The sequence below is a fragment of the Neocloeon triangulifer genome, unplaced genomic scaffold, assembly GCF_031216515.1.
Source record: "Neocloeon triangulifer isolate White Clay Creek 2 clone unplaced genomic scaffold, ASM3121651v1 ptg000012l, whole genome shotgun sequence".
Lineage (NCBI taxonomy): Eukaryota > Metazoa > Arthropoda > Insecta > Ephemeroptera > Baetidae > Neocloeon > Neocloeon triangulifer.
In genome coordinates this window covers 9349129-9365308 of record NW_026775554.1, presented here as the reverse complement: position 1 = coordinate 9365308, position 16180 = coordinate 9349129, and the positions used below count along the sequence as shown (strand labels likewise).

At 39.4% G+C, this 16180-nt stretch overlaps 2 protein-coding genes across 6 annotated transcripts; one reads left to right on the top strand and one right to left on the bottom strand.

The window, feature by feature from the left end:
• Nucleotides 1-35: 35 nt before the first annotated feature.
• Nucleotides 36-1480, bottom strand: LOC132196491 (dynactin subunit 6). 2 transcript variants are annotated; one of them, XM_059619192.1, is made up of 6 exons: nt 1328-1384; nt 1047-1269; nt 822-992; nt 635-762; nt 434-576; nt 36-375 (listed from the first exon to the last, which is right to left on the bottom strand). In XM_059619192.1, the coding sequence occupies exons 3-6, from the start codon at nt 896-898 to the stop codon at nt 295-297; spliced, it is 429 nt and encodes a 142-aa protein (XP_059475175.1). In that variant the 5' UTR covers nt 899-992; nt 1047-1269; nt 1328-1384; the 3' UTR covers nt 36-294. The 2 variants fall into 2 exon arrangements, with proteins under 2 accessions (XP_059475175.1, XP_059475174.1); XM_059619191.1 differs by lacking the exon at nt 1047-1269 and having other exon boundaries at nt 1328-1480.
• A 274-nt stretch (nt 1481-1754) lies between these two features.
• On the top strand, nt 1755-16177 carry LOC132196488 (spastin). Of its 4 annotated transcripts, none has more exons than XM_059619184.1 (9): nt 1755-1914; nt 1976-2423; nt 10903-11070; nt 11207-11431; nt 12580-12764; nt 13027-13461; nt 13591-13781; nt 14536-14729; nt 14787-16176. In XM_059619184.1, exons 2-9 carry the CDS (start codon nt 1991-1993, stop codon nt 14948-14950), a joined length of 1995 nt encoding a protein of 664 aa, XP_059475167.1. In that variant the 5' UTR covers nt 1755-1914; nt 1976-1990; the 3' UTR covers nt 14951-16176. The 4 variants fall into 4 exon arrangements, with proteins under 4 accessions (XP_059475167.1, XP_059475168.1, XP_059475166.1 ...); XM_059619187.1 differs by lacking the exon at nt 1755-1914 and having other exon boundaries at nt 1969-2103; nt 2165-2423; XM_059619183.1 differs by having other exon boundaries at nt 1782-2423; nt 14787-16177.
• Nucleotides 16178-16180: the final 3 nt, after the last annotated feature.

Here is a 16180-nt window from a genome sequence, read left to right as displayed (position 1 = left end):
AACGATTTGTCATGAGATAAGAAAACGATATCGTCTTGTACGGGACAACATACTTTTATTTAATGATAAGTAGTGACGACTTAAAAATGAACATAAATAATTGGAAATAATGAAATAGATATTACAGTTCATGGAATAAATTAATTTAAAATAACACTTATTAAAGTGAGATTTCTACGTTCATTACGTAGGCAGCAACAAGTGTGTTACATTTTCAAAGATTGATTACAGTCGTCTAGCAGAACACTTTCATGTTTTGTGATTGCATGGGTGTGGTTGGAGCTGCCGACTTCATTATTCCTTGATGTTTGGCTTGTACAAATGATGATAATTTGGCAGCACTTTGGTCAGAAAATCAATTTGCAGAGTTTGCGGCTGAAATTTATATTAACTATAGTCTTAAGAAATAATAATAAAAAATATATTAATGTACCGGTGGTCTATCAGCTTGTTGACGACGACTACAGTTGTCTCCATAAACTACTGTGTTTTCAGGCAAACACTCCTCGCTTACAAGTCGGCAATGTGCCCCAACAATGCAGCCATTTGTAAGCTCTACTTTTCGCCCAACAAGACCTTAAAATAAGAAGGATATTAAAATTGGGATTTAAAGTACACAGTTCCAGGGACTTACATTTAGACTCGAGCACATTCTGGTCACCAATTTTGAGTGCCTCTGTGCAACAGTCTACCTCAAACACATTGTTATTTCCAATAATCATCACAGTCGCATTCCCTGTATTTTCCTGGTTGGGAGGCAGCCTGTAGTAAAAAAATCAGTCATAAATCTAGCTCCATTTTTAAAAGTAGGTCGATTTTACCGGTTGATAATTTGCGCTTGCTCTTCGATCAAATTATTCTCGCCGATTATGATCGGGCCAGCTTCGGCGATGACCATGGCCTTTGGATGGATGACCGTGTTTTTGCCAACGGTGATGTCGCCCTTCAGCTCACATTCTGTACAAACTACCGCGCCTTGATGAATTTTTATACTGCAAAATTTGAATACAATATAATTCAAGAATATGTATGTAGTAATTTTGTACACAAAAAGCCTTTGGGACTTGTGTGCTAGTTTTTCTCGCAAAAAATTCCGGCCTCGAGTGTTCTTGAACAATGCCGTCGTAGCACAAAGCGAAGTGGATAAGTGTACGTGGGTGTCTGCAGATCGTACAAATCAATATAAGCACGGCACCCGAAGAAAAGGATGCAGTGCAAAAGAAGCACAATTTCCTAATCGAAGATGAAAATGTGAGGCCGAATCATTTGCTTTTTTAGAGAAGGAAATAGTGGAAATACTTATGACTTTTTCAATCGAGAAACTTACCTATTTTCCATTGAATTCCCTTTTGAAAATTTGCCGATCCGGCAGAACACCACCTTATACGTCAAGTCCTTGCCCAGCTGTTTCCTTTGTGTTTATTTTCCATTCATGTATTTCACGTTTCAATTAGTTCGAAACCAGGTAAGCAGGTGGCACCACAAGATTACTGTAGCATTCCCTCAATGTTTTGGAATAACGATCGTCGGTTTTGTCAAATAACCGGTTTCATAATTTTGATGTATTTTCTATTACGTGAAAAATTACCATAAATTTTTCTTCAGTAACAATCTATCTGCTAATTTGATATAAAATACAAAACAAATAACATATTTGTACATTTAAACGCATGAATTTAACTAAAATCATCTAAATTGTATGTTGTTATAAAACTAAATAACCGATATTTTTTATAAAAAACAACCATTTTAACAGAAACCGAAATCATCCCATTTCCCATCCCATTCCCTTCCCTCGCACACAAACACAGACAGTCCTCGCCCTTGGTCCTCGCTACCAAGAGTGGTGTTGGTGTTTCTCGCTCAAATTTTGATAAGTAAACAGCGCAAAAATGAGGCAGTCGCACACGACTTGTAAGTGTCTTCGATGCCGGACACCGTCCAGCGCTTAATAACTCACCTTTCACATGTGCAGAGCGATGGCGACCGCATGAACCGCAACAACAAAAACAGTCCGCGACCGAACAAGAAGTCAAAAAAGAACGACCAAGAGAAAGCGACCCGCGGCTCGGACCCTGCTGATTCGGTCCACAAAAAGAACTTGTATTTTGTTTCTTTCCCCGTTATTATTTTGTTTAACATCCTCCGGACACTCATCTACCAGTTGTACGTCATCTTCGGCTACCTCTACTCATCCACCTCGCGAATAGTGTACAGGCCGCGCGCTGGCTCCCCGGTCGAGGTTGTGATCCCTCGGGACCACCAGGACGACGACAGTCCTGAAGAGTACCCAGCCATGTCGCTGCCCAAGCAGCCCTCGGGCCCAGGGCCTGGCGACCCCCTGCTGGCCAAGCAGAAGCACCACCACCGCCGGGCCTTTGAGTACATCTCCAAGGCGCTCAAGTTCGACGAGGAGAACGAAGGTAATTCACTCTGATGACTCATTCACTGCTCTTGCCTTATTTGAATAAAATCTATATTCATAAATTGCCATGATTTGAGGTGCTTGACGTCAACTGCGCTTACATACCGACATGAAAATTTTCAAATTAAAAAAAAAAATACTGACAATTTTGGAAAAAAGAGTTCTCAGAATTAATACCTTTCCAGTTTTATAATCACTTTTATTCCACCTAGAATTAAATATAGTCTACAAAGATTTAAATTAATTTAAATTTTAAATCTGTCACTAGTTTGCTAAATGTTGCGTCTCTTTTTTTATTAAATTTTTTCTCCCAAATTTCAAATGATGATCGATAAAAATTTGAATTTCTGCGCAAAAGGATTAAATAAAAAATTCGAAATTGTGTATTTACCATTTTTTCTGAGTTACAGGCATTTACTTTAAAAAATTTTAAAATGGCTATTGAACAATGAAATAGAATTTAAATTTCAAGGATAAAAACAATTCATTTCACACCGAGACAGATAAATCTCAAATGACTGGCAATATTCTGCAAAAATAAATAAAACAAAATCAAATTTTATACTTTTCGTTGCTTATAATAAAGTGTTAATAGTGTCCAACAGTATTAAACTTTAGTCCGCTTTAGTCTTGAAAAACTCTAATCTTTGCGTGAGCCTTATCTGTCACAAGCAATCGCAGTCATTTTTCTAGGGTGACTCAATAACTGATTGTCAAGGGGTAATGGGGGAGGGGTAAAATTATGAAATAAATTCTAACCCTATAATACCAAGTCGCACTTTTCTTTCTCGACTGTTTTGCCGCGCAGCGCCGCATCACCCGGTAGGGAACCCCATTTCGACCACCCGTATTCGCCCGATTTTTGATCGAGGCCCCGCCGGGCCCGCGCGGCCCAAACACGTCTTTTTGTCTTTCGCGCTTTATTGCTCGGTACCTACCCGAGCGAGGAATTTGCCGCTAGCACGGTTGGATTCTCCGTTAAATTTGCTAATTTGACGTCGTCACCCGTTTTTCGCTCGGGGCACTCCTTCCCACCTTAAATTCAGGGTCAATCTGAAAAATCGCAAAAAATCGCATTTTTTCCGCATTCAAGTGCGAAAACGGCTGACATAAAAAAATCGACATGAACAGCCGATCGAATCCCAGGTGCACCCTGACGCGCCCTACATTTTCCCGGGTAGAACCGACCCTTGCGATTTTTTCCCCAGGTTTACCGGCACCCCGAAGGGTGAAAAAACCGGTTTTTTCGAGAAATTACATTGCGAAAAGTCAAAAATCGAAAAAAGTGCAAAACAGGAATTGTGCGCCTTTGCGAGACGCGTCCGAATCACCATAGGACCCTGGGTCGCATTCCCATAGCGAATGCGGCGTTTAGTTTTGAAATTTCTGAAAAACCACCTTCCAATGATTATCTTATGGGAGAACGGACAAGCAGACGCCGGCGGCCGTTCCCGTGGTCCGATTTTCGTTTTTCGCACACCAAAATGAAGCTAATTTTTGGGCCGATTTTTCCAGGGGTCGCCCGGCCCCGCCGCGGCCGAATTGCCGATTTTTCGGCAAAATTATTTTCTTATGGCATTTAGCATGCGATTTCGCTCGACGCGAATCGGGTCGCTCGAGGCGGGCCCACGGCGGCCCACCGGCGGTCCCACGGCCGAAATTCGTCACCCGCGGCCAAATTCGGCCGGCCGCCGATGGAATAAGCATAGATCGCGGGGTTCCGGCGAATTTTATTAACACGCGGCGCCTCCGAGTTTCGTCCGTCGCTTCGCTAACTCGCGGCCTGTGTTATTCTTATGGGGGGAAAAAGCAAACGCGCGAGGCCGCCGCGGCCGTTCTACATGACGGATTTTCAATTTTTAAAAAGCAAAATGAAGCTGATTTTTGGGCCGATTTTTCTAGGGGGCTCCCAAGCCCGCCGCGGCCGAATTGCCGATTATTCGGCACAATTTTTTCCTTATGGGATTTAACACGCGCTTTTGCTTCAGACGAGACGTAATGATCGCCGCGGGCCCAAGGCGGCCTCCCAGTGGCCCCCGAGCCGAAATTCATAACCCGCGGCCAATTAAGGTCGATTGCGGTTGTAAAATACATAAAGAGTAAGAATCAGAAGAATTTAAAAAAAAATTGACACGGTGAACTTTCCGCTGCTTTCACCAATGCGCCCGTGTTAATTTTATGTTACAAAATTTTCAAAGCACATTTCTAGTGATTTGCATTTAAATTGAAAAAAAATATGCAAAAAATTTATTCCCGCGTGTAACACAATTGCACGCGCCTTTTCTAACCACCAAGGGGTGATCCAAAATTAAATTTGGGAATTTTTTACTACTTTCATTCCATATGGCACGGACGTCTTTCCCGCGGTCGCGGCAAAGACGCGCGCGTGTTTCCCGCGGGTTAAAATCACACGCGCTAGGATGCTGCTACAGGGTGCTCCAAGGCTAACTATTAAAATTTAAAAAAAAAAAATTTTCAAATAAATTACGATGTACAATTCGTGGGCATTACATATGTAAATTAAGGATTATGACCCATTGTAGGGTGTTCCAAAGTTCAAATGGGAAATTTTTTATGGGCAAAAAAAATATGATGCCCAACACTTTCTTGCCGGTTTTGCAAGTGCTAAGGGGTCAATTGCCCAGTACAGGGTGCTCCAAAGCATATCATCTAAATTTATAAAGGCTTTCAAGTACATTAACATCGAGGGGCTTGCGTGGGGTTTCAAGGTTCGTGAGGGTAGGTTGCCCAGTATAGGGTGTTCCAAAACAAACTTTTAAATTTCTTGGAGGCGTTTCAAATAAATTACAACCGAGGATTTCACGTGCGTTTTCCAAGCTAATAAGGGATAATTACACGGTACAGGGTGCTCCAAAATGGGCCTCAAAATCTTTTTGAGAGGTTTCAAATAAATTGTGCTCCACGGATTCACGCGGCTTCTGCAAGAAAATAAGGGATAGTTATCCAGTATAGGGTGTTTCAAAGCAAACTATAACAAAATTTAAAAACTTCAAAGCGATATACAACCACGAGGGTTCCACGCGCGTTTCGCAAGTTCACGCGGAAGGGCTGACAGCGTTACGGTGTTCCAATGCTGACTTTGAGGATTTTTCATTACTTTGAGGGAGACATTTTCTTAAGGGTTCCACGAGGGTGTCCAAGTAAATAAGGGCTAATTAAACAGTACAGGGTGTTCCAAAATGAACTTTGATAATTTTATGTGGGGCTCGCAAGTACGTTCAAACCAAGGATCTTACGATGGGTAAGCAAGTCAAGGAGGGTTAATTGCCCGGTCTAGGGTGTTCCAATGCTGACTTTGAGGATTTTTAATTACTTTGAAGGAGACATTTTTATAAGGGTACCACGAGGGTGTGCAAGTAAATAAGGGGTAATTATCCAGTACAGGGTGTTCCAAAATGAACTTTGGGAATTTTATGCGGGGCTCGCGGGTACGTTGAAACCACGGATCTTACGATGGGTAATCAAGTCGATAAGGGGCAATTGCCCGGTATAGGGTGTTCCAAAGTAAACTTTGAAATCTTTTGAAAGTTTTCAAGGCGTTTACATACCAAGGGGTCCACGCGGGTTCCCCAAGGCCCCCGGGTTGACTGCCCACTACAGGGTGTTCCAATGCTGACTCTGAGATTTTTTGATTACATTCTAGATAACTTTCTCCCGAGGGTTTCCCGCGCGGTTTGAAGGTTCCCGCGGGTTGTGGCGCCTGTGTAGGGTGTTCCAATGCCAACTTTGAGGGGGTTTTGATTACGTTGGAGACGACTACCCCCCGTAGTTTCCCGCCCTTTTTGCACCAAGCCGACGCTTCGTTAACTACTACAGAGGGTTCGGCGGCCTAAACTCTGGCCGATTTCGAAACTTTCGGGCCGATTCGACTCGCGCGGGTTTCCCGCGCGTTCCCTGACCTTCCACCATTCAACTTATTGCCTATAGAGTGTTCCAAATTGATTCTTTACGCTGATTTTTACCTTTTTTCTCGTTTTTCTCGTTTTAAACCTTATTTTTTTTCTTTTTCTCCGATTTAATTGAAATTTAAAATTAAAAAGTAAAATTAAAAATGGATTCCCACAACAACATTCCGAAAATGCTTGCGTTTAACGCAAGCGCTTTAGCGCTTGTTTCTTAAACTAGTAATAAATCTGATTGTAATAAAATTTAAAAAAAATTTAATACATTGTTATGTGAATGATAATATTTTTTTAAATTTTTATTTGCATACAAGAAAGGGAAAATTGTAATTTTAAAAGTTCAGTTTGGCACTTTTTTATTTATAAAAAAATACTGCATACAGATAAGCAAGAGGAGTGTGGAAACAAGTTTGAATTTGAAACACCTTCCAAATTTTCTACAATACTAATGGAGACGAAAAGAAAGTATCTAAATTTTTAATAATGCTCATTAAACGTTTTCTATTGCAAATATTATGAATTTCAACTAAATTTCTGGTTGACAATCGCCTTGGCAACAAAATGCTGCTGGTCGCAGATGCGCTGATCTTTTGCTCATTGCGCCAGTGCCGCGGATTTTATTGCCCAAGTGACTTCTTTCTTTCTCCACCCATGTTGCTCTTTTCAACCCCCTGGTGCAATGAGGCGCAATTGCTTGCTGTTGCACACGGGTCGTCCGTCGGCATACCGCGCGGTCTCCATGCACCTTTCATTCTTTTGTTGCGCCGACAGACAGGCATGCGAATAATAGACTTTTAATCGCCGGAATGCAGACAGGCCGTTCTGAGAATAGCCAGTCGCGGCCGACCACCCTTGGCCGGGGGTTGCGTGCCGAGGGCAAGGACGACGACCCATTTACCCCGACCTGAAAAAAAGTCCGGCTGACTGATGGGTCTGGCGGCGTGACTTGTGCTCAACTATTAAAAAAAATATCATGATATATGAAGTTGAAAAATTAATGTTAAAATGCTTAAAAAAAATACAGTTTTTCACACAATTCAAACCATTTTTATGGATCTTTACAAATATAAGGAAAAGAGACATTCCATTTAAAATTATACAAAATCAACAAGTAGTTTTTGTTAAATAATTTAGATAAATCTAAAATCCTCAAACTGGTTTTATAGTTGATTACTTATTGTTTATGTTTTTCCTAGTTTATGTTCAATATGATTTCTACAAAAGTTTTTAATGAAAGTGAACTGCATGAAATGAGCAAGCAAAGTCAGTTTGGTATAAAACCTTGGCCTGCATCATGCTTTTTATTGTATGGGCATCATCAATATCGGCGGCTTTCATGCAGATGTGCCATTGAAACTTTGTTTGCTTTGAACTTTGCTCGGCAAACTTTTTCCCTCTTGAGCAGCCGAATCGATGAAACCAACCGGCTATAAATTATATTTATTTTATCAGATCTCCAACTGGATTATTAAGCTAATGAGGGTGTCCAGAGAATAAAATTCCATAAGAGACAAGGGAAGAGAATTTCGCAAGGGTTGCAAATCTGTCCGCGTCAAGCGCCAAGTCTGAGTAATTATTTTTCGCAACCCATTAGGGATTTTTGGACGCGTTCCACGAGTTGTTTCCCGTCCTTCCTGTTTGTCAGCCCTGCCAGACTAAAAGGCTAACCGAGGGGTTTTCACGCTGGTCGTAACTCAATCGGCTAAGTGGATTACTGCAGCAGCGCAAATGGCTGAGAAAAATAAATGCGTACCAGAGCAATTGCTAATTGGGACAGTATGGAGTCTCTTCAGCAGAGGGATGAAGCAATTTGTTAGCAGGGTACAAGGAAAGGAAACCCACGGAGAGAAGAATTAGGAAACAATCTGACCAGCGTTTTTCGTACGAGGAACAATTATTTTAGCTCTGACAAAAAACTTTGCAATAAAATTCTTCAAGTTTTAAAATAATTCTCTACCTTCAAAAATTTAATGCTTTTTAAATTTTATAAATAATTTTTTACAATTTTTATTACTTGAAATTGTCATTTATTCTCCACTAATTACAATTTACATCAAAATTAAAAAAAATCATTAAAAAATTTGAAGAGATAAAGTGATTTATAAAACCACAAATCCAGATCAAAACACGCACATTGCTTTGAAAAAACTTTTTATATTTTCTCTATTTCAAATCGGAGTTTGTTTTAGCTGGATTTTTTCCTTGATTCTAACTCAACTTTTTTCATATGCGTGACTGTACACGGTAATGGGGCACCCTATCCACCCTTGAGTATTTTGGGTCTGACCTACATTGCATTGCAACACCGTTTATGCAGGGAGCACAGCCGCCCGCCATAAGGGACGGGTGTCTTCATGCCCATTTAAATATTGACAGTCTCCTGGCCGCTCGCTGTGACTCCAGCCGTGTCAGTACTGCCTTCTAAAGGACCCTTTATTGATTTTCAAGTGACAAGGATATAAAACTTTCTTGCGGTTCAAAAGCGACAAATGTTTGTACTTGTGAATAATTTCAAACAATGCAGAGGAGAGCGAATGAAAGATTTTCGGTATTTGATAAAAAGAATTAAATATAGTTTCAATTTCAATAATCTTGATACTCTTTAACTAATTGATTTTAATGATCAATATGAAAATTTTTTACTGTCTTTAATTTCAGAATTCAAAGATCATTGGGTTGGAAGAAACTATAATAATAGATTTTGGCAAATTAATCATCAAAACAAAATAAGTAATGTTTCTTATTCAAAAAATAATTATAATCTTTCCTTTCAATCGTATTTTTAAAAGATGAAATGAAAGTTGCATGCACACTTGCAACCACGTCGTGGAAGTCGCAAGTTCATGTTTAATGAAACTGATCGGAGACGCGTGGCCTCCTTTTCGCGGCCCACGCGTTGCGGTCCTTGAAACTTCTTGCATTGGGCGCTCAAATTTATTTATCCTCATCTCAATTTGCATGACTCGCGCTCAATTACCGGGCAAGGTGGAAATAGCCTCGCATTTGCACCATCGTTGTTTTATGGTGCGTGGATCGGGGTAGAAACAAGAAACTTCATCTGCCTGCCGATAATATAATGCTGTATTGATTTTTGACTTCGTAATCCAAGCCATCGTGCAGAAACACGCGAGCACGCGGCACCCGAGCTGTTTGTTCCACCGCAGAAAAGTTGAAATCATAGATGGGGTGGGTAAATAAAAGAACAATAATCGCCCCTGCATGTCTGTATCAAGTTTTATGATTGCCATGAGGAGAGTTAATCTAACAATAAGTTCGTACTATCCATCTCTCCAATAATTTGCTTACATTTCTGATGTAAGTTTTAAGTAATATTTAATTATCCTCTTTCATCACCAAGTATTTTCTTCTTAAATTCACATTTTTATTAAATTGGTATTCAAATAGTAGCATTCATTAAATTAAAAAAATATTCTGGAATTCAAACAATTAAATTAAATTTTTCATATTTAATCAATTTTAAATTTTTCTAGAGAATGAGCAAATAAATCACTTGAACTTTAGAATAGTAAAATAACTATGCAGATTAAAAATAATACAATGGTCTTTAGTTGCAAAGAAAGTTTATTGACATATCTTTATTGAAATATTTTAGGATTAATTTATTTCACAGGATTTCTGATGCTGATCAATCTGTTAGTTCCAAGCGTTTTAAGCTTATGTCGGATATAAACAGCTGAAATGAGAAACAAAAGTAATTTGATCAGACTATAATCAAAAGCAGATATACCCCCTGCGGTTTAAATCAAGTAAAAGAGCTGTGGTTGCAATCTCCACTTTCAATTATTACCTCGAACCGGTGTGAACGAAAACAATGCCGATCACACTGGTGTTTGCAAAGTTTTTTTTTTCATTAACGCAAATTGCACTGACATTCGAGATCTCTCCGAAGGCTCAGCTCACTCACACCGTTTTGTGCACACAGAGCGCTGCAGAGCGCGACTGAAAAGTGCAAACACGACGGAGGTCAGCATTTGTTGTCATCTGCTGTACCTAATTTGGAAGATCACAATTACCTACTTTTGACTGAACGACGCAGAGAATTATAGCATTATAAATTATAATTGCTTTAAATTATTTTGTTGTTTGAATTGGTTCATAATTTCTTACACAAATTAACATGTTAATTTCAATCCACTCTACTTCAAGGTACGCAAATCATCGTCAATAATCATTGATTATGATTTGATTTGAACAGTTGTGCAGTTTATTTTTAAATTTAAGATCTTATATGATTCTTGATCTTTGCGACTGCAACCTTCTAAATCTGCGAAATAATGAAATTTTGGATTTTTTAAGAAAAAAAATTTATCGACATTTGCTTCATGATCTTAATTTATGTATTGACCTACTAAATTGAAGCCTAGACTGAAAATTTATTATTAAATAAATTCTTCCAGTTTATTTTATCACAATACTTCTTATTTAGAACAAAAAAACATAATTTTTGAAAATTTATAATAAAATTATAAATTGTTTCAAACGTTCAAATTTTTGAACAGAACTTTCAAAAAATGCTATTGATTTTTGTTCTAGGTCAGAAAGAAATGGCCGTTGAGCTTTACAAGAAAGGAATCGCCGAGCTGGAAAAAGGAATCGCGATCGAGTGTTCCGGCAAAGGCGAGGTTTGGGAACGCGCCCAGAGACTGCAGAGCAAAATGAAGACCAACTTGGAGATGGCGAAAGACCGCCTTGACTTTCTCGGTGAGCTGAAAAGTGTGATTGCCCCCTTGACCAAAGCCCTCTGGTTTTTAGCGGCCTGCGTCCTTCACATCTTGAGATGCCTCAATTTAGGTTCCTCCAGTCACTCGCCCTTCCTCATGCACTGTTTTGTTTTTAGAGCAAATAGTTATGCTGGGTCACTTGGCTGTGACTGACGACCCGGAAGCTGTTGCTTCAAGAAAGCAGCCCCTCAAAAGGCCCACCTCTTTCCCTCGCAGGCCCTCGGCCCCTCAGCAGCTGCTGGTTGCAGGAACAACCCGCATTGCAGCCGAGCCCAGGTCACCTCGCACCCCTCCTGCCAGACCCACCCCCCTGAAGTCGCAACCCAGTTCCCCTGCCGAAGGTATTATCCTCTTCATGTTGCAGTCCACATTTGAGTACAGAAATATGCAAGGGTTGAAGCATAAAATATTGAATGAAAATAAAATGTTTCACTTTTTTTTAAATTTTACGCGGAAAAAATTAAATACTTCTTTAAGTGCTTTAATCACAAAGCCAGTAAATAATTTTTTCAAAAATTATATGAATTTTATTTACTTGAAAAAAAAATAGACAGATTTTCTGCTGCATGCATACAAAAGACGTCTTTATGAATTAATGAACCCTTGTCTATTAATCTCAAGTACCAACACTCTCATTTATCACAGCATCTACAATGGGCTTCTTCACTTGGCGCTTCTGTAACTAACCTTTTGGTTTGCACAGTATACATTTTGTTGAGCTGGTGCTGGTGTGTGTCGTTCATTCGTGTGGCAGAGCATTGCACCTTAACTGAGAAAACCCCCTTTCATGTTGGCGAATCTGTTCTCTCTCAACAACTCTTGCTCTTTTTCCTCTGTCATTTACGATTAAATTCTAGTTTTGCTATCAAGCAAGGGATTGCAATTTGCTGAATTGGTGAGTGTTGGTCTCGTGAACTCTGCATGGGTGTGGGTGCCCAGAGGAAATAGACATTCAACTATAAAAAATAGTGAGCAGCCTCCCTTTTTTTGCGGAAGTTAGACCATTGTCACGCAATAACGCAGATTTTCATATTGAATAGTTTCCAAGCCCTATTTTTAGCAAACATGGCAATATATTACCCACTTAATTTTTCATAGCTTTTTTTTTTACAAATACTCTATAATTTTTTTTTATTCTATTCATTCCCTACTATTGCACAAACTAGTTGATTTATTTAGATGCTTGATGACATAATTATTTCTGATTCACTAGTTTTGGGAGAATATAATATAGTTTACAGGGACCCTTGAGAGAGTCTGCTGTCCTCACCACCCCAATGCCTGCTGTTTAATCTTTTAAAATGCTACAACTATGGTGATCTTCTGCATCTAACATTATTTTTTCCTTCTTAAACTTGTAACTAAAAAAGTAGATTGCTCTTACTCTAAACTAATTTGTTATTTAAAAATAACACTAGACAAGCATGTCTGAAGGTGATAAACTGTGTTGGAGTTGGACTCTGGTACTAATTATGTGCGTCTCAAACAGCTTCTGGAAGAAGGGTGAACGCGGCCGGGCGCAAAAACATTCCAGGCATGGCTGCAAGAAGCAACACGCTGCCTCGCAATCTGGGATCTCGTCAACCCGTCTACACCAACGGTGCTGGCACAAACAATGCACCTACCAAGCACAAGCCTTACTCAACACCACCCCCTATGAAAAGACAACTTTCGGTAATGCTCAAAAGTTCATAATTTTTTTACAGTGGCTTTAGCTGCTGAGAAAATTTGATAAAAATTTAGCCACACCGATGGCCCAAAATTATTTCAAAATTGTGTCTGAAAAATAGTATAATAATTTTAATAATATTATTATTAATATCCAGTTAATTAATATTCAGTTATGTTTTTGCTGAGATTTTTAAAATTAAAAAAAAAATATATATATTGTATTCAGATTTATGAAAGTTTTCATCAAAATCCAAAATTATTCTAGGGCCCATCACATTCGCCCGGCCGTCGTCCAAGTGGAGGCAGTGGTGCCTCGGGTCGAGTAGCGGCTGCCAGGAAAACATCCCTGAAAGGTGTGGACCCGAAATTGGCTCAACTAATTCTAGACGAAATTCTGGAGGGCGGGCCTCCTGTCGAGTGGGATGACATTGCTGGTCAAGATTCGGCCAAGCAGGCCCTGCAGGAAATGGTGGTGCTGCCTGCTCTGCGCCCTGAACTCTTCACAGGCCTCAGAGCCCCTGCCCGAGGCCTCCTTTTGTTTGGACCGCCGGGCAACGGCAAGACTCTGCTGGCCAGAGCCGTGGCTGCCGAGTGCAGCGCCACCTTCTTCAGCATCAGCGCTGCCAGTTTGACCTCAAAGTTTGTTGGTGAAGGGGAAAAATTGGTCAGAGCCCTTTTTGCTGTCGCCAGAGAGCTGCAGGTATGAATTTTATGAAAGGGCCAGATCCCACAAGCACTTTGAAAATCTGTATCAGACCACCTTTAAGCACTGCCATAGCATTAAATAACTATCTTTTTGGACATTTGTTTGCAAAACTTTTCATTGTAGCCCTCGATTATTTTTGTGGACGAAGTTGACTCGTTGCTGTCAGAACGTAGAGAGGGAGAACATGAAGCAAGTAGGAGGCTGAAAACGGAGTTCCTTGTTGAATTTGACGGACTGCCCTCAAGCACTGAGGACAAAGTTCTGGTCATGGCTGCTACCAACAGACCTCAAGAGTTAGACGAGGCGGCACTGAGGTAAGAGACCCACCCCCCCCCCCCCCCCCCGTAACTTAGAGGCCCTGGGTTCTATCCCAGCTGATCTGCTACCGCTGGTGCCTGTCCCGAGAGGGATAAACAATTACAAAAATATGATGTTATGTTATTTTCTCATAATTTTGGGCAAGAGGGCAGCTTTTTTTATGACTCAGTGATCGCAAGCGCAATTTTATCATTTTGCGCTATTCGTTTCTCTGCCACAGCAAGAATTTTTTAATTATATAAAGAAAGTCCCTGGAATGTTCTCCTTTTTTGCCAGATGAATAGTTAATTTGTTATTTATAAATTTTTAAACTTTTTTTTACATTTGGTGCTGCTCAGTTCAAGACACTAGTCGCAAACTTGAAATACTAAGTGGAAAATGGAATCTTTGTTTTTGTGTGTATTGAATTTGGAAAATTTTAAAAAAGAGCGCAGAATGCGAGTGCAAAATTTTCAACCACAGTGCTCTTATGACTGCGAGCGTGAGCGCAAGGATAGGATCGCAACAATCTGCAAGCGCAGCCCACTATGTTTCTAAAAAACAATATTTTATGTTTCTCATATGCATGGTTTATGCTCCAAATTTTTTAATGGAAGAAATGGAGAAATTCCAAGTTTATGTTTCTGCTATTAATGTTTACACCTCTGCCCTAATATTGTACAAAATTAAAATTATTTTAATTTTAAATCATTTCAAAATCGTAATTTAAAATGTATACCAAGTTAAAAATATTTTATTTTGATTCTGCAGGAGATTTTCGAAACGAGTTTATGTGACTCTTCCTGGGCCAGAGACTCGCATGGCTCTTCTAGGAAGGCTTTTAGCAAAGCAAGGTTCTCCTCTTTCAGAACAAGACCTTGCACAACTTGCTCATCTCACTGAGGGTTACTCTGGCAGTGACCTCACAGCTTTAGCTAAAGATGCTGCCCTTGGGCCAATTAGAGGTAGTTAAAAATGATCAATCTTTTACACTCTTGTATTAATTTATAAATTTTTTCCAGAATTAGACCCAGATCAAGTGAGATGCATGGATCCTAGGTTCATGAGGAATATCATCCTTAAAGATTTTACCGAGTCGCTGAAAAGAATCAGGAAGAGCGTCTCCCCCTTGAGTCTGGTGCATTACCAAAAGTGGAATGCAGACTATGGAGATGTCAGCTTTTAGAATCTGCAGTGATTTCCAGTTAATAATTTTTTTTCTGGAATACTTGCCACTGGATTTTATTTATAAGATGATATTATATGGCCATAGATGCAGCAAAGAATGTAAAATAAATTTCAATTTGGTTCCGCAGAAAAATTGGTCAATTGCAAAGTTTTCACACCAACTTATTTTTTTATTTCTCTTGGATGTGTTGGATGTTGAACATATCTGTGAGAAAAACAGCATTCACCTAATATCTGCTGATCGAAGCCCAAGGTTGCAGTAACTAGTCCACATTCATTATGTAATAAAATGTCGTGGCCCAAGAAAAGTGACGAAAACTAAAGTTCTGCAATTAATCTCGATTTTTGTATCAAGCTTGTTTGAGAAATCTTGGTCTGTTAATTGAATTTGCTGTTATTTATAGAACTCAATTTTGCACATTCGTCCATCTTCAGAGCTACAAATATATAATGCTAACAAAAAATTTTTCTTATGCCGAGGTTGTGAGGTTTAATATATATATAGTCATTCTTCTTTCTGGCTATCCAATAAAGATAGGCTTCTTTTTCTATCCTGCTCCAATGTTCAGGTATCGCGTTTAAATCTTCTTTTAATTTTGGGCACCTGAATAGGTGCTCTTTGTCTTGATTTTCTAAAAAACATAGTTTGCAAGTTGCTACTGGCTCTTTTACAATGCTAACAAAAATTGTTGAGTCACAAAGGCAAAAACGATTCTGACAAAAGATGAACAATTTCATCCACGCTTTTCCATGTGCCATTTAGAGGACCTTAATTATATTTAAGTTCTGTTCAAAGGCCATACATTCCATTAACTAGAACGGGCGGTGCTGCGCGGTAAAATCGTCGGAAATTTTTCGCATACTGGATAGTATTATAGTTTTATATATAAATAACAAAGTAAGAGTGATTTTTTATTTTTGGTTTATATTGAAATTAAATCATACCTTCCTTTTTTATTTGATCTAGAGTTAAATTAATATTTTCAGTTTGGATAAATTTAATAGAGGCAAAGACTTTGACAGCAACCCCCAGTTGCAACTTGTAGGGTGTTACTGCTACTAACTATTATTCTGTAGGACACAGGGACACACTGTACTGTTCACTGCTCAGGGTGTATCATCTCATCATCAGTGCCCTTCTTCCAATCATCAGCTACGGAACATTAAGTATGGTTTTTATGTGAAGAAAAAATATTTGGAAAGCTAGGTTATCAATAAAAAGTAATTA